General features: G+C 48.7%; 2 protein-coding genes across 2 annotated transcripts in view; both read left to right on the top strand.

Annotated features, from left to right (window-relative positions):
* The window catches only part of col27a1a (collagen, type XXVII, alpha 1a), a 74,993-nt gene extending 58,862 nt beyond the window's left edge, over window positions 1-16,131 (top strand). The window contains exons 29-60 of the mRNA XM_067250231.1: window positions 1,470-1,523; window positions 1,721-1,765; window positions 2,064-2,108; window positions 2,948-3,001; window positions 3,748-3,801; window positions 4,594-4,647; window positions 5,175-5,228; window positions 5,412-5,465; window positions 5,751-5,858; window positions 6,145-6,198; window positions 6,375-6,482; window positions 6,669-6,722; window positions 6,836-6,889; window positions 7,772-7,828; window positions 7,965-8,018; window positions 8,284-8,337; window positions 8,449-8,502; window positions 9,165-9,218; window positions 9,339-9,446; window positions 9,544-9,759; window positions 9,918-9,971; window positions 10,735-10,797; window positions 10,982-11,035; window positions 11,146-11,181; window positions 11,298-11,315; window positions 11,444-11,479; window positions 11,592-11,618; window positions 11,703-11,756; window positions 11,996-12,164; window positions 12,742-12,851; window positions 13,113-13,331; window positions 13,479-16,131. Of these exons, the coding sequence (XP_067106332.1) occupies window positions 1,470-1,523; window positions 1,721-1,765; window positions 2,064-2,108; window positions 2,948-3,001; window positions 3,748-3,801; window positions 4,594-4,647; window positions 5,175-5,228; window positions 5,412-5,465; window positions 5,751-5,858; window positions 6,145-6,198; window positions 6,375-6,482; window positions 6,669-6,722; window positions 6,836-6,889; window positions 7,772-7,828; window positions 7,965-8,018; window positions 8,284-8,337; window positions 8,449-8,502; window positions 9,165-9,218; window positions 9,339-9,446; window positions 9,544-9,759; window positions 9,918-9,971; window positions 10,735-10,797; window positions 10,982-11,035; window positions 11,146-11,181; window positions 11,298-11,315; window positions 11,444-11,479; window positions 11,592-11,618; window positions 11,703-11,756; window positions 11,996-12,164; window positions 12,742-12,851; window positions 13,113-13,331; window positions 13,479-13,625 (2,376 nt within the window). The 3' untranslated portion in view covers window positions 13,626-16,131. The remainder of the gene's footprint in view (window positions 1-1,469; window positions 1,524-1,720; window positions 1,766-2,063; window positions 2,109-2,947; window positions 3,002-3,747; window positions 3,802-4,593; window positions 4,648-5,174; window positions 5,229-5,411; window positions 5,466-5,750; window positions 5,859-6,144; window positions 6,199-6,374; window positions 6,483-6,668; window positions 6,723-6,835; window positions 6,890-7,771; window positions 7,829-7,964; window positions 8,019-8,283; window positions 8,338-8,448; window positions 8,503-9,164; window positions 9,219-9,338; window positions 9,447-9,543; window positions 9,760-9,917; window positions 9,972-10,734; window positions 10,798-10,981; window positions 11,036-11,145; window positions 11,182-11,297; window positions 11,316-11,443; window positions 11,480-11,591; window positions 11,619-11,702; window positions 11,757-11,995; window positions 12,165-12,741; window positions 12,852-13,112; window positions 13,332-13,478) is intronic.
* A 2,132-nt stretch (window positions 16,132-18,263) lies between these two features.
* The window catches only part of cdk5rap2 (CDK5 regulatory subunit associated protein 2), a 34,476-nt gene continuing 28,211 nt past the window's right edge, over window positions 18,264-24,528 (top strand). The window contains exons 1-4 of the mRNA XM_067249674.1: window positions 18,264-18,400; window positions 21,321-21,373; window positions 22,490-22,551; window positions 23,515-23,625. Coding sequence (XP_067105775.1) covers window positions 18,330-18,400; window positions 21,321-21,373; window positions 22,490-22,551; window positions 23,515-23,625 — 297 coding nt within the window. The 5' untranslated portion in view covers window positions 18,264-18,329. The remainder of the gene's footprint in view (window positions 18,401-21,320; window positions 21,374-22,489; window positions 22,552-23,514; window positions 23,626-24,528) is intronic.

Here is a 24,528-nt window from a genome sequence, read left to right as displayed (position 1 = left end):
CAGAGGGGCGGGGCAGTCCAGAGGGGCGGGGCAGTCCAGAGGGGCGGGGCAGTCCAGAGGGGTGGTGGACAGCTGGACAGGAGAAACCCGGACTCTAAAGAAGCTACATGGTCGTGATGGCGTACGCTCATCCAGCTGACCCCAGACAGCCAGACTGACTGTGTGACACAGGCTGATGTGTCAGAGGCACGACACCACCTCATCGGGACAACTTCCGGATTCAGGACGGGTGTGACGATGGCTGTTCATCCAAAAGCTGTGACCAGTCTTACTGGCCTTAGCTCTGTGTGGAGTGGGCTTCAGCCTACAGCTGTAGATCCCAGCTGTAGGCTGTCCCTCACCCAGTCCTCCAGAGATCTCATAGTACTTCCAGAGCTATACATTCCCCATAGTTGCTGTTAGGGAATGTATGCAGATGAGAGAAGAATGAGTCTTCAATGTGGTTCGTCTGGGCCGGCTGGGAGGACGCAGATAAATGGTTGTCCTAAGAAATATGATGTTCTGGCTCGCAGTTCCCATAGAGCTGTCATCTATCAACAAACTATTATCTGTTATTCTGGCCAACAGCGAACCTAGTTCTGCCATCAGACCAGTTATTCAAAACTCTTATTCCGGCTAAAATTGCCCGCGGGACTGCAGTCTATCAACGGTCTGTAATCTGTTCTTCAGGTTAGCAGTGTTAGATGTCAAATCCTTCCTGGGTGGCGGTGATGGTACTGTAAGGTAGAGGTGCCCATACGTGCACCAGGATTCCAATCTGTCTGTGGACAGACGTCAGATGCAACAGGGACCGGTGGCTTGCCAACAGCCCCTGGCATCGGGGAAGGAAGCCTCCCACATAGGTGCACATGCTTAGCAGATGGATTCCACTGTACTGTACTGTACTGTACTCTGATGTAGTGTAGCCGGACTGGGCCGGGGGTTGGATGCTGGTCTGTCGTCTCCTCGGGCTGTCTCTCATTCATCACCTCTCCTCAGTGCTCAGGGAATCTGGCTCAGAGGAGCTCTGATCGATTATGTTTGACAGATGAGCCGGACAAACCCAAACAAACTGACTGTCGTGGATTTGTGTGGATGTTCGAATGCGTGTGTGTGTGTGTGTGTGTGTGTGTGTAGTGAAGAGGAGGAGGTCTAGAGCCCTCTCTTCAGATTGTAACCATGTGTATCTCTGGCACCCCACACACAAACACATACACACACACACAGTATTATGAACACGCGCATAAAGAAGCTCTTACAGTAGGCCACGCTAATTGTTCAGTGCACAGCTAAAAGGAAGACTACACACACGTACACACACACACACACACACACTTGCATTCATACACAAACACACGTACCTTCTGTCTTCTACACAGAGAGGAAAGAGACCCACCGTTCCTGACTGAGCGCAAATACTGACTGTGTTGTGCCTCTCGGGCTGTGCACCAGTGCCCCCTACTGGAGAGTGACAGCTGTTTGTGTTTCAGGGTGCAAGAGGCCCAGACGGTCCAACAGGCGACACAGGGTTAGAGGGCAAGAAGGTAAGAGGCCTGCCTGGGTTCAAAGTTCATATCACTGTAGGTCATCTCATGGGTCAGGCACTGTGGGAGTCCAATCACCGAGAGGAACGTGATTGTGTCTGTCCGTCTGCAGGATTTGCGCGCATGTGCGCGTTCTGCTCGTGCTCTCCTCTTCCATCCTTCTCTCTCATTCCTTTCTCTCATCCCTCTCTCCACAGGGTCTTGATGGTCCTCCAGGAAAAATGGGATTCCCGGGAGAGCAGGTAAAATGTCTCTCTCTCTCTCTCTCTCTCTCTCTCTCTCTCTTTCTCTCTCTCTCTCTCTCTCTCTCTCTCTCTGTATCACTCTCTATCAATCCGTCTCCTATAGTAGCTGTACTTTGTTGGAGACAAAGTACAGCTAGTAATTAGCCTTGTTCATGGTACTGCAGCGTGCCTTGTGTTGGTCCCAGATGGCTTGTGTCCTTTCACTGCGTGTGTTTAGAAACACTATTGGTGTGAGCAGAGATCCGGCTCTGTTATGATGCGGTTGAAGCTCCACATGTTTACGTTCTCTTCACAGGGGAAGATTGGAGAGTCGGGAGAAGCTGGGCCTCCAGGGTTCCTTGTAAGTCTTTCATTCTCTCCCCTCCCCTCCCCTCCTCTCCTCTCCTGTCCTCTCCCCTCTCCTCTCCCCTCAACTCCATTCCCCATTCCCCTCCTCTCCTTTCCTCTCCCCTCCTCTCCCCTCAACTCCTCTCCCCTCTCCTCTCTTCTTCTCTCCTCTCCACTCACCTCCATTCCCCTCCTCTCCTCTCCCCTCCCCTCCTCTCCCCTCCCCTCCCCTCCCCTCCCCTCCCCTCCCCTCCCCTCCCCTCCCCTCCCCTCCCCTCCCCTCCCCTCCTCCTCACATCTCAGATAACACTAACACACCACGCTTATGCCTTTTATAGCAGGTGCATATCATATGACAGCACGTTCTGCCTAATCCAGTCCAAGTAGTAGTCTGAGCTGTGTGTCTCTCTGTGTGTGTTACTGTGTTATGGAAGTTATTGTGTTAACGTGTTTCTGCCTAAATGATGTGTGTGTTTATAGTGGCGAGGCTGTTATTATATTCGAGTGTCACTCAAGATGAAGGCATTGTTAATGTTGACAGTTTTTCTTTAGGTCCTTTTCCTGTCGCTCAGCTTACTCTCTTTCCGTGTGCCTATTTACATCTGTGTGTGTGTGTGTGCGGGGCGTCAGGTGGCTGAGCGGTGAGGGAGTCGGGCTAGTAATCTGAAGGTTGCCAGTTCGATTCCCGGCCGTGCAAAAATGACGTTGTGTCCTTGGGCAAGGCACTTCACCCTACTTGCCTCGGGGAGAATGTCCCTGTACTTACTGTAAGTCGCTCTGGATAAGAGCGTCTGCTAAATGACTAAATGTAATGTGTGTGTTTTCTGAACCTCTCCGACCTTCTGTCTGCAGGGTATCCAAGGACCTTCTGGACCTCCAGGAGACAAGGGAATAGTGGGCGAACCAGTGAGTCTCATTCTCTTACCTTTCTTGCTCTCTCTTTCTCTTCCTCCCATCCCTCCTGCTCAGGCCTGCAGCTGTTCTCAGTGACAGAGCCCATTGTTCTCAGGTACTGACATTGACCTTAGTGGAGTCACAGAGCCATATAGAGTTGGCCCCTATCAATACACACCATTCAGGAAGCTGGCCCCGTTTCAATGCAGGTCATACTGGAAGCTGGCCCCGTTTCAATGCAGGTCATACTGGAAGCTGGCCCCGTTTCAATGCAGGTCATACTGGAAGCTGGCCCCGTTTCAATGCAGGTCATACAGGAAGCTGGCCCTGTATCAATACGGTCAAACATGATGCTGTCCCTTTACCAATACAGGTCAAACAGGAAGCTGGCCCCATATCAACACAGGTCATACAGAGTTTAAGGACATCCTCACCCTAGCGTAACCTTGAGTCCAGAGAGGTGACTCCTGAGAATCCTAGAAGGAGAGAATATGTTTAGTCTTTCATTTTGTTCAATGGAGGGACAAGGAGGGAGAGAGAGAGTGAGGGACAAGGAGGGAGAGAGAGAGTGAGGGACAAGGAGGGAGAGAGAGAGTGAGGGACAAGGAGGCAAGGAGTACAGATGGTGAATGGGACTGATCTGGCAGGTTTACAGTTAGCTGAGACACACATGGCGTCCTGACAGTGATGTGTTGCTGGCTCATGTTTCACTGGCGTGGTCGTAACTCTGTACATGTGTGTGTGCGTGTGTCCAACAGGGACCCCCAGGGCCACCAGGGACAGTGGGACCACTAGGAGAGATTGGTCTGAAGGTGAGTTCTTGTCTCTGTGTGTGTTCATGGAGCTAACTGATTTACTGCCGAGCAGACAGTTGTTCACCTCACAACTGAATCCTTCATGATATCCGATTCGAAGGATCTTCTCAATTAAACAAATGAACGGAAACAGAGGCGAGGAGAGCCAAACCTTGAGTAACACTCTTCTTTCTGTGCTCTGCTCCACTTCTGCCTCTACTTTCTCTCTCCATTCTTCTTTTGCCTTTACTCTGTCTTTCCCCTCTTTCTTCTCTGTCATCCTTTCCCTTTCCTCTCTCCACTCCCTCTCCACTCCTCCCCATCTTCCTTTTTTCTTTTGCCTCCTCCCTCCGCCTCATGTTCCTTCTCTTCCACCTTCTCCTCCTGCTCCTCCTCTTCCACCTTCTCCTCCTGCTCCTCCTCTTCCATCTTCTGCTCCTGCTCCTCCTCTTCCATCTTCTCCTCCTGCTCCTCCTCTTCCATCTTCTCCTGCTCCTCCTCTTCCATCTTCTCCTCCTGCTCCTCCTCCTCCATCTTCTCCTCCTGCTCCTCCTCTTCCACCTTCTCCTCCTGCTCCTCCTCTTCCATCTTCTCCTCCTGCTCCTCCTCTTCCACCTTCTCCTCCTGCTCCTCCTCCTCCATCTTCTCCTCCTGCTCCTCCTCTTCCACCATCCTCTTCCACCATCTCCTTCTGCTCCTCCTCTTCCATCTTGTCCTCCTGCTCCTCCTCTTCCAACATCTCCTCCTACTCCTCCTCTTCCACGTCTGCCATCCTCCTCCTCCCACCTCCTCTTTCTCCTCGTCTACCAGGGTCCTCCGGGCAAGGTTGGAGAGTCCGGATTGCTAGGCGAGCCCGGAGAGAAGGTAGGCTCTCAAACACACTCTCTCTCTCTCCCGGTGTTTTCAAGCAGAACTCTCTCACTGGAACTCTTGTAAGGCCCTAGACCCACACAGTGCATGCAAACACGCACTCGCATACACCCACACCCATACGCAGAACACTAACACTGCTCCCTGCTTCTCCATTATAAAACCCCTCAGTGTGTGGAGCCTCGTTGCCCCTACTCCCACCTCCCAAGCCTATCCAGAAGCCCCTGGTTAACCTCCCCAGGAGGCCTGTGAAGCAGACTGGGGTCCCTGTGAAGACGACAGGCCCCTAGCCATAAACCATACCAACCACAAGCCCATAACTGTAAAGCATGTAGCCTCTAATCACCCAGCCTGCCTGCCAGATCACCCAGCCACTGTTGTACCATCATTTGTCCTCCTGTCACTGATTGTCCTCCATCTTTAAATGGACACTTTGTTAAACATGTGGTCTGTCAGTGAAAACATGTGTGCTGCCAATTTATGGATAATATACTATCTGTGTGTGTGTGTGTGTGTGTCAGGGAGCTCTTGGAGCCGCTGGGAACATAGGAGAACAGGGACTAGTAGGACAACGGGTCAGTATTACTGATGTACTGAACATCTGAACTCTCATTGCTGCTGCAGTCTTATCAGTTCAGACTACTGTATTTTACTACTGTATTTTATAATGGAAACTCTTCCTATAAGGCCTACTGTGTTTGTGCGTTTGTATGTATGTATGTATGTGTGTGTGTGTGTGTGTGTGTGTGTGTGTGTAGGGAGAACCAGGGCTGGAGGGAGAAGCTGGGCTTTCTGGTCCTGATGGAACCAAGGTAAAGCCTAACTGAATCGCCGACTCACTCTTTTAATCCAAAGATTTGCCCCTTGTGGCCAGTTAGCTTCTCACACGTAAGGTTCTTTACACATGTTGTTCATCTCAAATCTACAGCAGCAGTTCAAATAGACTGTACTCTGGATAGATGTGGTTGATAGCTAGAGAGATGTTGTTGTTGTTCTTGCACCGGTTCTTGAAACAAAACTGTTCCTTGTGTGTGTGGTGTGTGTGTGTGTGTGGTGTGTGTGTGTGTGTGTGTGTGGTGTATATTTATGTGTTCTAGGGTGAGAAGGGTGACATGGGGCAGGAGGGAGACAAAGGAGAGAAAGGAGAAACTGGACTGAAGGGAAAAGAAGGTCCTCCTGGAGATCCTGGACTCACCGGCGTTCGAGTGAGTGGCCAGCCTGGCAACCCAATCTGGCAACATACCCAACCACCTAACCTGGCAACATACCCAACCTGGCAACACACTCAACCCCCTCCCCAACCACCCAACCTGGCAACACACCCAATCTAACCCTAAGCCTAACACACCCAACTACCCAACCTGCAACACAGCCAGTCTTGTTCATTCTCCGTTCATACTCCATTCTCTTGAATGAGGAACTAAAAGTGTCAGATCGCTTTGAGTAGAAACAGAACACAGAAAAGCAACTTTCTGCCTGTCTCCTCTCCAGGGTCAGGAAGGCAAATCTGGCCAGATTGGTGAACGAGGCAAGCTGGGACCAAAGGTATTTTCAAACACTCCCTCAAAACCCCCTCATAACACTGGCGTTCCAACAAAAACCATCACTGTTGCAACCTGTCTCTTCGTTGGTTTCCAACACAAACGAGCTGTTAACCTATCCTGTCAGTCAGTTCAGTCTGTGAGCGTGTTCTATCTTTCCCATGATGCCTGTGTATCCAGGGAGCCAAAGGTCACCAGGGTCACCTGGGGGAGACTGGAACAGTCGGGAAGACGGGACCAACTGGGTTTGTTGGGCCAAAGGGCTCAAGAGGAACCATTGGACCTGTGGTAAAGTAGACCATTCTACAATATACAAACATATAACAAAACAGCCTTCATGAACCAAGCCTAGGTTTCAATGAAAATGTAGAGCAACACTGAGTTGGCTATACTCTTGGGCCTGTGAGTGTGATGAGTTTATGGAAGATTTGGGAAAGACTGGCTCAGTCATGTCCTGTTGTCTTCTCTTCTCAGGGGGCCCCAGGTAGAATGGGTCAACAAGGGGAGCTAGGTCTGGCTGGTTATGAGGTAAGTTCACCCGTTGTTTGAATAATATATTACTTTTGATCTGTCCTATGTATACAGAGTTTGTCACAGGGTCCATTGTGTGTGTGTGTGTGTGTGTGTGTGTGTCTATGCAGGGTCACCAGGGACCCCAGGGCCCAATAGGGCGTCCAGGACCAAAAGGTGAAAAGGTACACCTCCCTCACTTGATGTCTAACCCCCTCCCCCGCACATCCATATCCCCCGGCTCCATCACCAGCCTATATTCCTCAGGCCTCCTTTTACCTGCTTGAGAAATGACACCTTCCTTCTTTAGTCCCTGAGCTCAGCTAATGGGATTGGACAGGTGAGAGCGTCTGCTCCTCAGCACAGCTAACCCTCATCTCCTCACGTGAAATTACATCCTTCCTGTCCCTGCCCTGTCGGTCCTATTGAGTTTGAACGCCCAACAAGACCAGCAGACTTTTTGTGCGACCTCAGTGACCTCTCTGTCTACCCCAACCGTTTCTTAACCCTGAAACAACACAGAGGTCTGAGTGCTGTTGACATCCGCTAAAACCTGCTTCAGATGTAGCTAGCGTCTCTACAGCCATACCAGGCTAGCTTGGCACTAGTCACTGAACCGCAGAATCAGCACTGCATGCTTCCCGGTTTACACCCAAGGAGAGAGGAAAAAAGAGCTAGAGAGACAGAGAAGAGAACAAAAGAGTAGGAGAAGGCGAGGACGCGAGAAGAAGAAGGAGAAGCAGGCATCTGGTTCTTATACGCTGGCTGGTTCCTCCTGTCTCCTGCGAGGAGGTGTTTCTTCATTTTGACCATGTGGATGCAGTTAGGACCCTGCGCATGCTAGCCACAGTGCAGACACCACTCTGGTTCAGATGATGTTTTATCACCCCAGCTCAGCACGCTGTCAGCGAGTGGTGGTGTTGTCCAACTGTGTCTATACCATCTGTAACGGAACAACTGATCTCAATCAATCGTGGAAGAAACAAAAGAAACAAACATTCGCATGTGCCATCATCGGCCATATGCTAATAATGATAACATATCTCCGTCTCTCTCTTTCCCTTTAGGGTGAGCAAGGGGATGATGGGAAGGTGGAGGGGCCTCCTGGTCCTCAGGGTGACATCGTACGTTCCTCTACTCTTACTCCCTCCCTATCTCTCTATCCTCTTCTCACTGTCCTCCTGTTACTTTCCCTTTGAATTTACTATGAGTGGGGCGTTCACGGTGTGTGTCTCCTGATCATAAATCTGTGTATTCCAGGGTCCACCAGGCAACAGGGGGGAGAGGGGCGAGTCGGGGGACCCAGGATACATAGTAAGTCGGCCCAAAGTGCCATTCAGCCATTATCGTTGGACTTAGATCCAGACTTAGATTAGATTCATACTGATTAATGAATATTTTAATATACCAAATTGGTATTTCTTTTGTACTTCTATCTCCCAGTTATGCTCTTTTAATCATGTAGACAGGGCTCTCCCTCTTGGAAAGGATATAAAGGAATAAAGACATTCACAAATAAGTTAAATAAATACCAGGTTAAATGAAAGACTGTCGGTGCTGAACTTTGACCTTTCCACAGGGTCAGCCAGGTGTGGATGGAGACAGAGGCAAGCATGGCGCCACCGGCCTGCCCGTGAGTGATGGTTTCCACTCATGTTTTCAGACGCTGCACCTGGATCAGTGGGAACATGGCTGGCCTGTGTGGTCGCTCTGCTCATCTCTGCTCTCTAATCTGATGTTGCAGGGTCACGCTGGACCTCGCGGACAGCAAGGCCCCAAAGGAGCCAAAGGAGATCTAGTAAGGGTGTCAAAATAGCATGGCTCCGATGAATGTGTGTGTTCAGGGTGTGTGCATGTGCGTGTGTGCACGTACTGAATGTGTATGCGTGTGTGTGCATCCTCTAACCTCCTTCTGGCGAAGTGTGACAGTGTTGATGTTCAGTCCATTTCTCTTGCTCTGCTTTAGATCAGAGTCAGTCCAAACCTCCAGTCTGTCTCATTGTTCTTCCTGTCAACACTCTGCATTGATCCCCCCCCCCCTTCCCCCCCGCGAGCCCAAATGCAATCTAATCCACTCAGGATGGAGACCTTCGTTACCCACAAACACATGGGTGCATTTGTCACGGCACAAATATTGACAGGGCTCTGTGGAACCCTAGTCGACTGTGGCTGTCACCTTCACTGTGTGCTTTGAAGTCTGAGTTAGAATTGTTATTGTTTTACTATTGCAACCCTCTCAACCACTTCTCTCGTTTTTCCTGTCTCCTTTTTCTTGCTCTTTCCTGCCTATCTCGCTCCCTCGTTCTCTCACTCCTTTTCTTTTCTCTCTCTTCCCCCCTCTCTCTCCCTTCCCTCTCTCTTTCCTTCCGTCTTTCTCTCTTCCTCCCTCTGACCTTCCCCACTTCTCTCTTCCTCTCTCTCGCCCCGCCGCCCTCTCTCCCTCCACCTCGTACACTCCAGGGTCAGAAGGGCAAGCAGGGTCAGAGAGGACAGAAGGGGACCCGAGGAACTCTGGTAAGGAAGGAGGCATGCCCTGTCCTGCCTGAGTCCTTCTCGCTCCCTCGCGCTCCATCTCATTCGGTTCTCAGTGGTTCCAACTGCATCTCATCCCTTCTTCCTTCTCCTCCTCCCCAGGGTGTGGTGGGCCTGCCTGGTCCGAGGGGCGTGGTGGGCAGAGAGGGGCAGGAGGGCGCCCCGGGGTCGGACGGAGCTCCGGGGAAGGACGGGAGCATGGGCGTGCCGGTGAGACAGGATGATGTGGTATTCCCAGTGTGAGGGTGAATGTGCGATACTCCAACATTGTAACGTGAGCGGTCCGCTCTCCGTCTCTCCGCCGCAGGGCGAGCAAGGGGACGACGGGGAGTTTGGTGTACCTGGCAACGCCGGTGCCCGCGGCAAGTTGGGCGGGCCAGGGTTGCCGGGTGAGCAGGGAACGTTCGGACCCAAGGGAGAACGGGGGCTCCCGGGCCAGACCGGCTCCCCAGGGAAGAGGGGGTTCAGAGGAGGGATGGGCCTCCCCGGACCACAGGGGGACCAGGGGCCCAAAGGACAGCCGGTAGGTTGGGATGGAACCACAGCTCAGCCCAAAGGCTCCGGTTCAGTTGTGTAATTGTGAGGACTGTTCAGTCCTCTTCAGCATCCTGCTCGTTGTTCTGTGTGTGGCTGGTAGTAGTATGTGGATGCTTGAGTAACGGTCTGTCATCTCTGCTCCAGGGTGATCCTGGGGAGTCAGGATTCCCAGGAATTTTGGGAGTGTTCGGTCCAAAGGTAGGTAGACAACCCTCGACTTGAAGCTGCAGGTTTGTCATAAAGACTTCACCGTAAACATCACCACAAAAACGAATGACCCAGCAACTCATCAAGTTGGGTGAAGGTGAAGTAGAGATGGGAGAAGGGGAGGAGGAGAGGGTGAGGAGGGGTGAGGGGGAGTTGGAGGAAGAGAAAGAGAGCAAAGAGGATTAGGAAGAAAGAGAGAGAGGGGGTGAGGAGGGAGAGGAAGAGAGAGAGTGGAGAATTATGGAGTGAGAAGCAGAGAGAGAGAGAGAGAGAGAGAGAGAGAGGGTGTGGAGGGCAAGGTTTTGTCATAGCTGTTCTACAGTAGTAGCTGTCTTCCCTGGGGGAGAGCTAAAGCAGGAGAAGATTTGTAGCCTTTCCGAGACCCCATCTCATAAACACCCCTGGCTCTGCCCCTCACACTGCAGTAAACCCTCTTCACAGGACCAAACACAGCTGTTTAAATGCAACCCGGTCCACACACACGCCTACCACACAGCAAATCAGTAAATCACACACGGATACACACGCACACACAGTGCGACAGTGAAAGATGGGCAAGGTTCTTGTGTTTCGGTCAAGTCTGTTTGGGGGGGGGGGGGGTCATGGGAGTGGGGGGGGGGGTGCTGTGCATGATTTATAATATATAAAGTTGCAGTGTCAACACGTGACGCTGTCTGAAGTAAGCGTGTTGTGTGTGAAGGAGGCGTGTTGGGTGTGAAGGAGATAACGATGTTCATGTCTGTGTTGTTGGCAGGGGCCTCCAGGGGACTTTGGGCCCAAGGGCATACAGGGACCTAAAGGACCACAGGGGACCGTGGTAAGAAGAACGAAAGCACAGATCACTCCAATATGACTACTAATATCTCTCACCTTCTCACAATCGCGCCCTCTTGACTTCCATCTCCCTATCTTTCTCTCCCCCGTCCCCTCTGTCTATCCCTCCCTCTGTGGATGGATGTCCCCATGTGAGGGTGAATAAAGTCGTCTCTTCTCTTCTACAGGGCAGAAGTGGAGTGACTGGTCCCATGGGCATTATAGGACCTGATGGCAGCACAGTGAGTAGTTGACCTACTGTTCCTGTTCTGCTACAATGCATGTCTCTCTCCTCCTCTCATCCCATCTTCATTCCTGATTCCTTTCTAACGGTAAACATGCCTTTCCTCAGGGACCTAAAGGAGACAAGGGCAGCCGTGGAGAGATGGTGAGTGTTTCAGACCTGCAGAACCAGCCTCACATGAGCTATGGAAGAAGCATCTACCATATCCATACGATGAACCTGACATGAATTTCTTTGTCTTCTTTGTCTTCTCTGAACAGGGGATACAAGGCCCCAGGGTATGTGTGCGGTCTGGTGTATTGTTCAATTACACAATGACAAGATGCTCCCTTTGTTCTGAAAACAGGTGTTCAATCATAGTGTAGCTGGAAGATAACATGATAGAGATGTTTGTTTTGTCTCACAGGGTCCTCCTGGACCTCGCGGACCTCCAGGACCCCCAGTAAGTCCTCTACTGTCTGTTGTTCTGTCCATGTACACTGTTGTGTTGATTTGAGAAAATGCCTTACTTCAGGTGTGTGTTTAAGTTACGTGTTTGTTTTCGCTCTCTCCAGGGTCCTCCCGGTATCCCTCTCTCATTCGTAAGTCTGTTCATGCCATCAAACATCCGTATCTAAGACATCACTGGATCAGGCCAGGTGTAACCATGAGTGTGTGTGTTTCAGAGAGACGAAGGGCTGCAAGTGTTTGTGGACTCTCACTCTCCACTCAGGACCGAGGTCAGTCAGAGCTGCACAGACAGTCACAACCGTGTTATCAGTGTGTTAATCATGATCTCGAATTTACTCATGAATATTGTGTGTCAGTCAGTCAATTCATCTCATTCTGTTTTTCCTTTCTCTTTCCTTTTTTCGCTCCACATCCCTCTTTATCTTTGGCGCTTTTCATCTGCCTCTCTCCAAACCTGCTCACTCTATCTTCTCCCTCCCTCCTTTCACATCTGCCCCTCCATCTGCAGAGCAAGCCGCTGATGGACCTACCCATGTTGGATCAGGGCACAGAGATCTTCAAGACCCTCCACTACCTCAGCAGCCTGGTCCAGAGCCTGAAGAACCCACTGGGCACCCGTGACAACCCCGCACGCATCTGCAGGGACCTCCACAGCTGTGAACAGAGGATGAACGATGGTGAGAGAGAGAGAGAGAGAGAGAGAGAGAGAGAGAGAGAGAGAGAGAGAGAGAGAGAGAGAGAACATGTTTGTAAGAGTAAGAGAGAGAGAGAGAGAGAGAGAGAGAGAGAGAGAGAGAGAGAGAGAGAGAGAGAGAGAGAGAGAGAGAGAACATGTTTGTAAGAGTAAGAGTAAGAGAGAGAGAGAGAGAGAGAGAGAGAGAGAGAGAGAGAGAGAGAGAGAGAGAGAGAGAGAGAGAGAGAGAGAGAGAGAGAGAGAGAGAGAGAGAGAGAGAGAGAGAGAGAGAGAGAGAGAGAGAGAGAGGAACATGTTTGTAAGAGAGAGAGAAAGAGATAGAGAGAGAGAGAGAGAGAGAGAGAGAACATGTTTGTAAGAGTAAGAGAGAGAGAGAGAGAGAGATAGAGGGAACATGTTTGTAAGAGAGAGAGAGAGAGAGAGAGAGAGAGATAGAGGGAACATGTTTGTAAGAGAGAGAGAGAGAGAGAGAGAGAGAGAGAGAGAGAGAGAGAGAGAGAGAGAGAGAGAGAGAGAGAGAGAGAGAGACCCAGCATTGATCGTAGTTCTTTTCTTCTCAGGCACTTACTGGGTCGACCCAAACCTTGGCTGCTCCTCAGACACAATAGAGGTGTCCTGCAACTTCACAGGAGGAGGGCAGACCTGTCTAAGACCCATCACTGTCTCCAAGGTACTGAATCAGCCCAGAAACAGTTAGGAACCCTGAGAAGCATCCTTCCAAATAAACATAACACCGTAACATCAAATATTTGTTCTACTCAACAATGTTCTCTGAGGGTTCATCTTGGACTACAATGCTTCCTACGTGTCCAGAATTCTTGAAACGACTCACATTAACCCAATATCATTGCAAAAATACTTCTAGAACTTTGTAGAAACATTACTCTGAAAACCTCACCAAACTGACCACCGGTTCTGATTGGCTTGGCAGTTGGAGATGAGTGTGGGGCGTGTCCAGATGAACTTCCTGCACCTGCTGAGCTCCGAGGCAGTGCAGCACGTGACCATCCACTGCCTGAACATTTCCATTTGGAGGACCTCCCCTGACCTGCCACCTTCCCAGGAGGCCGTGCGTTTTAGGGCCTGGAGCGGGGAGATGATCGAGGTGGGGGGAGATCTAGAGCCCTACGTTCTCGAAGACTCTTGCTGGGTATGGACTGCCTGTTCCACTCTAGATGTTCTAAACTAGATGTTCTACACAATGTTCCAGTTTCTCCTTCTCTCATCTCTTTGGAAACTACAATTCCCAGAGAAATGCTCTACTACCATATTTTGTATGTATGTGTGTGTATTTCAGATGAAGGATGGCCGTTGGCACCAGACCCATTTCCTGTTGCGTTCCCAGGACCCCCAGCTTCTCCCTGTGGTGAACATCTACAACCTGCCCCTGACCACGCCCGGATCTCACTACCACCTGGAGGTCGGACCTGTGTGCTTCCTGTAAGGCAGCCCAGTGTGTGTGCGTGTTTGTGTAAGTGTGTGTATGTGTGTGTGTGTGTGAGCAGGGACGGACCCTGACCTCTCAGACACCCCCCCTCCCACTCTCTCCCACCCTGACAAAGCATGGTCCAGAAGGGACACCCGCCTCCCCCACACATCACCACCTCACCCCACACTGCTACCCCCTTCTCTCATTAGACTGATGTAACAGAGGGAGGAGGTGACGGAACAGGGGGCATGGATGAGGTGGAAGAAGATGAACAGAGAAGGAAGAGGAGTGGAGTTCTCGAACTAGCAGTTCCTCAAAACAAAGGCAATGCATCCTTCCAGCTGTTCAGGGAAGGGTTGACCCCCAAGCAGGCTGTGGATGTGTGCTCGGAGACCACGCTTGAAGCCCCACACACACTCCCTCTCTGGAACAATGCCAGGTCGAGGGAGAGTCAGGCCAAGTCAATACTGCCAACTCCCCTCCCTCTACCGAGAAACTTATAGTAAATTATTATACAGTGTGTACTTTAAAATACAAAGGAACAACATTCTGTTCGAGACAATAATTCAAGTAATTGGGAGCAATTAAATGTACATATATACGTATGTATGCTTATTCTTTAACGTTTAAACATGTATAACTTCATGTAAAGAAATAATCTTCAAGTGCAATAGAAAATATAAAGATAGTTTTATATTATATTCCAGACGTTGTCGGATAATGTCCATTCAGGGGTGCTGTTTATTCATTTGTGCCAGAGGTGCTCGTCCTATCTCCCCCCCCCCCTACCCCCCCCCTCTCTCTCACTCTATCTTGCCTGTGTGAATCTGGACAGGGAGACCCTGCACCTTTTCTTTGGTAATGTCAAATTAGCAGAAAGCACAAAAACAGAATCCCTATAAGAAAACTTTACATGTTTCCCAAAGGTGCAGGACCCCTTCTCTCTGTCTGGCGAGGTCAGCCAAGGAACTGATCTAAAGTCAGTTTGGTCATTTCCCTATGCATGGTAAAGGTTAGAACTCTGGGAGGGTCAACTGGTCCTATACCAGTGCCATATGCCAGTTCATACCCAGAACTAGAGTTCTTGCTCCTGCCAAAGATAGATAGATACTCATAGCCCCCAGGATCACATCCCCTCTAGCTAGGCCCCATAGGATCACATCCCTTATAGCTAGGGCCCATAGAATCCTATCCCTCTAGCTAGGCCCCATAGGATCATATCCTATCCCTTCTAGCTCAATAGGAGAAGGTATGGAAGGAGAAGATCACACCTGCTTGGTCTCCTCCCCGTCCCACAAAAACATGGTGCTGGTCTAAGTTGTTCATGTTCCTAATAGTCAAGTGAGAACGGGAGTCAGAAGTATAACAAAGCAGGACTGAAGCGGTGCTATCCACCTAGTCTGAGGTGCTACGGTAACCTGGTGCTCTTACAACAGGTCACACCACTCTGCCAAAGCAAACAAACACACACATCCATGTCACCAAAGTTCAGCATCTGTAATGCACCCTACATAGATAGATGTGATAAAAGATCAAATAACTGAATAGATAACTGGATGAACTTGTCCTTAACATTCAGTTAAACTTCTGCCACAAAACCAAACCAACTTGACATCAACACTCTGAGAAGAAAATGTTTTATTTGAAAGGAATATTGGAGAAATATTGAAGAACATTTTTGATTATTAATTGTGTATCCATTCATAAAAAGACAGGGTTTGATGTTTTCATTTTTTAAACATGGCATTATCAGTTAATCTGTACAAATCCCACCAATGTAGGTAATATTTTACAGATAGGGATGATTAAATAGGAAAAGCCTTTCGTTAATATTGAACACAAATGTGTATAATTATGCAAGCCGTGTTGTATACAGTGGATCCGCTCTTGCTAATTTAATGTTATTTAAATGTTGTTTTACCGTGGTTGCCGAATGAGCAAGGCTCTCTTTGTCAAAGCAATGAAAGATCTTTTCTCTGATAACTTTATGTATCAGTTTGCCCAACTGGTCTTGGAGTTTATAGATTTTTATTTTATGTGTAAATTTGGGGCTCCAGAGAACAAATTTATTGCAATGTTTATTGTCGTTTATTTTTTTAATTTTTGTTTTGTCCTTCTCAGATTATTTTCCTCTCTATGATAATCAAACATGTACTGTACCGGCTATAACTAGTGTTTTTAAAGAAACTTATGTCAATATGTGAAAGTTCTGTTTTTGTAAATCAGTTTAAAACGTTCAAATGATTTAAGAATACCTCACAGTTTTACACATTACTCTGAGGAGCTCTCAGCTCTCATTCTCTGGTGCCTGTGTACTCTATTTCTATTTCCTTCTTGGAAAATATTTGCCAAATATCTCACAACTCTCCATGTCAGACAATTACAGGTGCCAATATACATTTGTCTTTCCCTTGCATTTTTATGTACAATGTTCAGTTGTTCAATAAATACTTTTTAAACTGGGTTTGGACCTGTTGGTTTAAACACTTGCATACCCAATAAAAATATTTCTTTTTCTACAGCTTGCAGTGTCGCTATTTGTCCACTAGGTAGAACCAATGTCTTATTTTATACAGTTGGTTGAGTTGTCGCTTTATGAACAATTTCTTCATGAAATAAAATGTGGTGTTTATCTGGGATAGAGTAGTTAGATGTAAAGGAGCACAAGCAGTTTGACACAGTCATCCCCCTGACCCTCTCAGGCAGCATCAACCAATTACTTGCAGTGACGTCACAGACCTTTAGTCGGAGCATGGCCAAGCTAGTGTAAATGTAGCCTATGTGTGTTAATTTTCTAGCAGCAAAATAATAATTAGCTTATTTACGACATGTAATGATTTGTGTTGCACATTTTGTGCACATTTTGACCATGATGACAGTGTCCCACAGGTAGGGTTGCCACCCGTCCCTTAAAATACGGAATTGTCCCGTATTTGACAATAAAATAGCGCGTCCCGTTTTGAATCAATACGGGACGGGTTTTGTCCCGTATTTTCTGAGTTGTCTTCAAATGCAGCATCCCATTCAAATCATCCCACCCGAATTCTGTGAAGACTCGTCCTATTCTGCCAGTGATTGGGTAATACTCGCTGCCATTGTTGGTTTGATCGTTTTTTTTCCTGGTTCACGGCCAGAGTCAGAGAAGGGCGGGTCTCTTGGCGATACCCCCGCGTACACTTATTTTTCTGTATTGAAGGTGGCAACCCTACCCCTAAGGATCCGTCAATATTTGGACTACATAGACAACGTCGGTGTCAAAAGTTTCGTCTTGGTAGCGATTGAGTTGCTTGTATTTTTATTTACGTTCCGTTGCACGGTTTAGGCTGAAATTCAGTTTTTGTGACAAAAAGTGGCTTGAGTGTCTTTTCCCGAACCCCGTGGGGAGGGGGGCCACAACATCATGGCCACCAACAAAACTCAGCAAGGATTGTTCTTGCTCCGGCTTTAATTTATGGATATTCGGAAGAGTTGCCACAACCGCAGAATAGCTTCGCTCGCATCTTTTACCGCCGCCATTACTGAACTACAACTCAAACTAGTGCACGACATAAACGTCATCGTTCTCAGCCACTCCCTCTGTTCGCTGATTGGACCTACAAAAAATTGTTTCTGAAAACCGACTAAAACACTGAAATCCCAGACCTAGACCTAAAATTAGCGGCAGTACGTAGGAGGGCAGAGCCAGGCTAATTCTCTGGTGCCTGTGTAGCCTACTCTATTTCCTTCTTGGAAAATATTTGCCAAATATCTCACAACTCTCCATGTCAGACTATTACAGGTGCCATCATACATTTGTCTTTCCATTGCATTTTTATGTACAATGTTGAGTTGTTCAATAAATACTTTTTAAACTGTGTTTGGACCTGTTGGTTTAAATACTTGCATACCCATTACAAATACGTTTTTCTCTAAAGCTTGCAGTATTGCTATTTGTCCACTAGGTAGAACCAATGTCTTATTTTATACCGTACGTTGAGTTGTCACTTTACGAACAATTTCTTCTTGAAAGAAAACTGGATAGAAAACGTGGTAGAAAATGTCAACTTATCTGGGACAGAGTAATTTGATGATGACGAGCTTATCAGAAGTAACATTCAAATAGGAAACTATTTATATTCATTCAGCAACATGTATTGGATAATGTTTGTTGTTTGTTCGTCCTAGGCATTACTAGTACACAGGAATAACATAAAAATGCGTGAGTGTTGTTGTGTATGTCTGTGTGTGAAAGAGAAAGAAAGAGGTCCGATCCCGCCAGTATTTGAAACTTGAGCCAGCCAGCCAGGCATTGCAAAAACAGGTAGGACACGGTTAGGTGTAGGTAGTCAATGTTTGATTTCACTTGGTCTAAACATGTAGCCTCTCATTCTGGAGACAGAATAATTGAGGTATACCTTAATCCTTTCTTCAAATAATTCCTGCTTTCAACACAATTCTATGGTAAACCCAAGTACTTTCGTATTCATTTCAATTTTGGAAGCATACATTGTCATCTATTTGTGACCAATGACGCGTGTATGGCAATAGTTTTGAACGGAGTGGGACATGGCTATGGGCTCTGGTTTTGACCAATCGCTGTGCTACTGTCACTGCGCGCCGGTTTGGGTATCTCCACCCTAGAATTTCCAACGCGTATACACAAACACAGGGGTGACGTGAGACTATCAAAATGAAAGCTGATTTGAATAAGAACCCCAAAAGTTGAACAACTCGAGTTGGATGAATACGGTGGCTATGATGGATTCCGTTCTCGGGGAGGATCAGACGCTTCCCTTAGACATAAATGGAAGGTAAGAAAACAGATTTAGCTAGTCTGACATTAATATAGCTAGTTTTCTCAGCTAGCTACGTGCTAACTAAGCTATGTTGCTAGCTAGCTAATGCCAGAGATACTTGTATTAGCTAGATAGGTATTAGGTTACTATATCTCTCACTGTTTTGCTACCTACACCATAACAGTGGAATTTTTAGAATAAAACGGAAGCTATCACTACTACACCTACACTACAGCTAGGTATCTAGCTACTTTGATTGTCTACAACTGCAAGCCAGCAGGATAGGATGTTGTGTCAAATTAAGCTAGCTATTTCGCTAACTAGTAAAACGTTTAGTCTATTTTAATTCGTCATTAATCGTGTGGCGGGCGTGATGGATTTAAAACTAGCTAACGTTGTCAGTTTGAATATAATAATATTAGCTCTAGCTCTACATGGCTAGCTCTCAAGTAAGTTACCAGACTCGGTTGAAAACCTGGCAAACGTCTAGCTAGCATTATAGCTAGCGTTTGGGTGATCATCATCTGTCGCTCAACGAGAGCTAGAATAGCTAGCCTAGGTTGTTTTTTATGAACCCATGTAGCTGCTACTGTAAACCTGCTACCCAGTTAAGCTACATCCCTTCTACCCTTGTCGTACACACAGCCCTGTCATATTTGTCGTGAACACGTGAAAAGCGGAAATTTGTTGGTGCTCTCATAGCGGAATTCATCAGCCAGCTGTGCAACTTTGAAGGTCCTTAGCAAGGATGTTGTTCGCCAATTCTATGCGTTAGAAAACTTTTCTTTCTTCCATTTCTTAACTGGATGCTTACGATGAAGTTGGTGTAATATCGGTAGGTCAATCTCTATCCTTGAATCTATACCCGACAGTATTGTAGCCGTATCATGCTTAAAACAATGCTTTCAGAGTGTAGTGGTTTAGTTAACGTTGGATAGTTGCTGTATTTTGATAAATAGACCACCAGTGGCATCTCCGTAGTATTAAACCTGTGTTTTTAACGGGGTTATCCAGGTGGCAAGCCACCACGGTAACACAAGACGTTAAGAAAAGCAATGGTGTGAATTACACAATTCTGACACCCGGCTCTCCTCAGCTCTGCAATTAAACCTTAGTTCGGTTACTACTACGTTTGCTACGAAGATCAAAAATATAATATAAAATATTCCTCGCCATTATTTAACATTCTATTGTACTAGGCCTACTTGTAAAAAGGATTTTTTTTTTACAAACAGGAACGCGTAAGAAGAGGAAGTTGGTGTTTATTCCTTCTTTGTTGCAGAGGCTTGTTACAGCTTCTGGTTGTATTGCAGATTTTGAATGAGGAGTAAAGTATTTGTTGTTTACTACAGTTAGTGTTTTCAGCGCACTTATAGTACCCATCTGTACCCAGCTATGAAACATGTTGCTTTTGTCATATTGTCTGATTAACACCAAAGAATGGTGACCATCTTAGTCACCATTCTCATGCTGACTTGGTGATTGTAGAGCTTACTGGTGTGGCCTATCCTGCAGTTATATCAGTTGCTGTAACAACACATATGTGTGGTGTGGTGTCTGCGCTAGTTGGTCTGTTCATCGGCAGTCTGTTAGCTCAATGTCATTGTTCCTGTCTGATGTCACTGGGTCGGGGGTCAGTGCTGGACCTCTGCTGGAGCTGGTTTGCTCTATGATGATGGAAACAGTTTACTGGACACAGATTAAAGCTCAGCCCTGACCTTGACCATCATTTTTAAGAACAAATTTTCATTTAGACATGTCTTGGAGTCAAGAATCAGGCTTAGCTTCTAGCCTATGCATTAAGAATACTGGTCCTGGCTTGTAAAGCTGTTGACTCTGATTATGGACTGGGTAGGGGGGAGGGATCAACTGCCCTTTACTGCCAGGAAGGAGGGGGGGTAGGAAGGAAATCATACAGAGCAGCTGTACATATTATTGGAGCCAAGAGTCACCACCTCTAGATCAGGTTCAAATAACTGATCATGGACTACCCTGCAAGTCATGTTCATGTCCAGCATGGCTTCGCGTCCAGTCATGGGACAAGGCCCTGCACACCATCTATTTTTGACCCATCTTTGGATCTCAGAGCACGCGATGCTGGACGTTTGTGTCTTAATGTGGCACCGTGGTTTTTGCAATGTAATATGTCGATCTTGGTGTCGTTATCCCGATAATGTGTCATTAACCATGCCCAGATCAGATGTGGTGTGTGGGGAAATGTTTGGTCTCTGTGCCTAACGCCACTGTTCTCATCCTTGTCCTGCTGGTCAACACCACAGCTCTGTTTGTCAACCATAGAAATACATTTTAGGCTGCCAAACACTACTGCTTGGTGCATTTGTTTTACATGATGCCAGGGTAGTCTGTACATTAAACATGCAGTATATACATGTTCTACTTCAGTGTGAAATTATTTTCATTTTAAAAAGTGTGAAAACTCCACCCTCCTGGCTTTGGCAGTTTGCGAAAGTGCACTCCCTCTGTCTGAACATTAGAGCCTGCATGCCACTGGCACATGGTCACACACACACACACACACACACACACACACACACACACACACACACACACACACACACTGGTAAACAGCGGGCAGTTGGGAAGCAGCCACTGTCAGAGCAGGTTAAACTGAGCCCAGAGTCATTCTCCAGACTCCAGCTATTTCTGGAGATTCCTCAGGGGCCAGGCGAGCGTGAGTAATGCACAAACACCAAACGCGCTTCTCATCTGCGCGCTCGTGTCCAGCACTCCGGCTCGCAGGAGGGATCAGCTACATTAAGCTGGCTAATCATTACAGCTGTGATGCTTTGGGGAGTTTGATGCATCTGTGTGATGCTACTGCATCCAATACCTCAGCTGGTTGAATCTGTGGAGCACTATGCTCCCGGTACGTCTGTGCTTCTCTAATGGGCTTGATGTGACTGTGTCTCACCAGCTGTAGATCCAGACTCCCAGATGCTGGGGACTTCTCCATGGACAGCATGACAGGTATGGTGCTTGCAGTCTCTCAGCTCTCTCTCTCTTTGTCTGTCTCTCTCTCTTTGTCTGTCTCCCTCGCTCTGTCTCTCTCACTCTCTCTCTCTCCCTCACTGACTCTTTCTCCTGTCAAATCTCCTGTCATTGCTTTCTGTTTATCTGTTGTTGTCTTTCTCTCTCTTCTCCCGCCCCCCCCATCCCATGAGTGTTCATTAATGTCTCTTCTGGTGCGTTGCCGTGACTCCAGTGTCTTGTGCCCCCAGAGAGAGAGAGAGGCAGAGAGAGAGATCTTGCTAATTAGCTCCCTGCTCATTCCCGGTTCTTGTCGGAACAGGAAGTCTCGCCTTGTCAGCTCCAAACAGTTTGAGAGGAGACAAGACACAGAGAAACTAAAGGTTGTACGAACAGCTAATTCACTGGCTCCAGGTTCAAATCCGAATGGCAAAGCGGTTGGCTGTCCCGGCCACACACGCACCAATGAATCCACTGGTAGCAAACATGTCACACACGTACACACACTTGGCCAGCTCTCTGTCTGTATCAGCTGTAGATCCCCTAGGTAACAGAACACCTGAGCCATTTATAGCTGTGTGGGCAGCGGGGTGACCCGAGGGTGACAGCCAGGCACCGTGACCGTGACTCCGGGGTGACCGTGACTCCTGGAGAACCGTCTGTGACTCGGAGACTTGGCCTCTGACACGTGGGCCCAACTTTGAGTCTTTACAGACGGGGCTTGCTGGGAGCTCCGGACAAACGGACCATCAGCAGAGCTAGATAGTCATCCACGTTGCTTCTTTCCTGTGTCTGGACACCAAGATGTGGAGAACGGCCGCAGCCCAGGCTGTCGCGGAAACGGAGCGTCACAATGAAGACCGTTTCGGCGTGAAACGTGCAGCTGAATCATTTATAGTGTCATATGAGCCGTGTGGTTAGAGGGCCGGCTGGCTCCCCGACCTGTGCATGTCTAAACGGGGCAGCTCTGCAGCGGGTCTCTCTCTCTCCCCCTCTCACCTCTGCTGGTCTCTCTGGCGAGAGTGTGTTTTCACGTCATAGTGGGTCGCACGGCGCCGAGGTCCTCGTGTGTGTGTGGCGCCTGCCCTCCTACCTCCTCTCTCTCTTGTCCCACAGCTCTGTCGTTCCCAGACAAGATGTCTCCCGTCAAGGCGCTCACCATGAAGGACTATGAGAACGTGAGTGCTTGTCTGTCCCACGAAACACAGCTCTTTCCCCCCCTGCACGATATTCTCTGCACCTCCCATTCCATCTGGTGGGTAGTGCTGTGGACCTTTTAACCACATTATGTGGGGGGGGGGGGGGGTTGAGACACCTTCTGCTGCCCTGGCAACCCGGAGGGGGGGGGGGGAGCCATGTATGGAGATGTAGTGGTGAACATGCATGAAGGAAGGAGACTTGAGAGAGAGAGAGAGTGAATCGGAGTGCTCCGAAGCATGCATTTTTTGTGGTCTACTCAGATTTCCCTGCATGCTGACTGTATGATTAGAGCTCTGTAGAGTTGGACAGACTCTGCCTTCCCCCACATACACGGACACACTCTCAAACACACACTCTGTTACAGAGACACACACACTCACACACACTCTCACTTCATCCCCTGCCCAACCCCCAGCCCCAGATGTGTGTAGTTATAGGCCTGCTGCACAATGATGCACAGTCTGACGCACACACACACACACTCTCAGACACACACACACACACACTCAGACACACTCAGACTCTCTTTTCTTTTTCTCCATCCCCTGACCAAACAGAAGCCCTCAATAGAAACTAGAATACAGTGCTCTTTCTCCCTTTCTCTCTCTCATTCTCTCTTTTTCTCATTCTGTCCCTCTCTCTCTCCCTCCCTCTCTCCCTCTGCTCACAGAGGCATGCTCTTAAACGCCTGCTCTTTCTCCAGGGATGAAAATGCTCACATGGTCTCTTCTGTTTGACCTCGTTAGTATTGTTGTGTTTTAACTAACAGCATTTGGCGACAGATGGACAGAAAGAGGATCATTCGTCCCCAGCGACCGTTTCCCATCAGCCTCGCCGCTGTGTGTCTGAAGGCCAGTGTGCCTCCTCAGGCCACTCCTGTCCCCAGTCACAGGAGAAGCGTCACGTCTCAGTGTGCTGACGTTGCCTCTGCCCTTCCTCAGCAAATCACCGCCCTGAAGAAGGAGAACTTCAACCTGAAGCTGAGGATCTACTTCATGGAGGAGCACATGCAGCAGAAATGTGACGACTCCACAGAGGACATCTACAAAACGGTCCGTCTCGAGTTGGTCCCTCGGTCTCTCTCCCTGTCTCTCTGTCTATGTCTCTCTCTCACTCTCTCTTACTCGTGTGTATGGGTGTCCTGGCTGCATGTGCACAAGCACACCCGGTGCACATTCTGTCATTGACTCCCCTCAGTGTTGTCAAGTCCCAGCTATGTGACTCCCTCTGATTCATCTTGGACAGGATGTTTAGACAGACGACACCACCCCAGGCCCGTCCAACCACAGCCCAGTATTCCATCATCTGCCCAGCCTCAGTCTGAGCCCCATGCCTTAATGACACCACAACCCCAGCCTCAGTCTGAGCCCCATGCCTTAATGACACCACAGCCCCAGCCTCAGTCTGAGCCCCGGGCCTTAACGACACCACAGCCCCAGCCTCAGTCTGAGCCCCGGGCCTTAACGACACCACAACCCCAGCCTCAGTCTGAGCCCCGGGCCGTAACGACACCACAGCCCCAGCCTCAGTCTGAGCCCCGGGTCTTAATGACACCACAGCCCCAGCCTCAGTCTGAGCCCCGGGTCTTAATGACACCACAGCCCCAGCCTCAGTCTGAGCCCCGGGTCTTAATGACACCACAGCCTCAGTCTGAGCCCCGGGCCTTAACGACACCACAGCCTAGCAGCTCCAACCCTGTGCCTGACCCCCCCGTCCCGAGTACAACAAGTCTTTGTCCCAGCCCCCCCCCCCCCCCCCCCCCCCCCGTCCTCCAGCCCTCCGCTCCGTCCTCCAGACTCCCTCCCCCAGGGCCCAACATCTGAGTGCTTTATGTTGGGGCTGGAGCCTGCTGTTGATCTCCTCCTCAAACACCTGGCAGACACTCACAATGCCGCTCTTATGGTCAGCCTGCTTTGGTTTGTCCAACCCCAGGCTCCTGGTGAAGCGTGGGCTTG

This window comes from Osmerus mordax, chromosome 14 (genome assembly GCF_038355195.1).
Source record: "Osmerus mordax isolate fOsmMor3 chromosome 14, fOsmMor3.pri, whole genome shotgun sequence".
NCBI classification, from domain to species: Eukaryota; Metazoa; Chordata; class Actinopteri; order Osmeriformes; family Osmeridae; genus Osmerus; species Osmerus mordax.
This window is presented reverse-complemented; position numbering and strand designations above follow the sequence as displayed.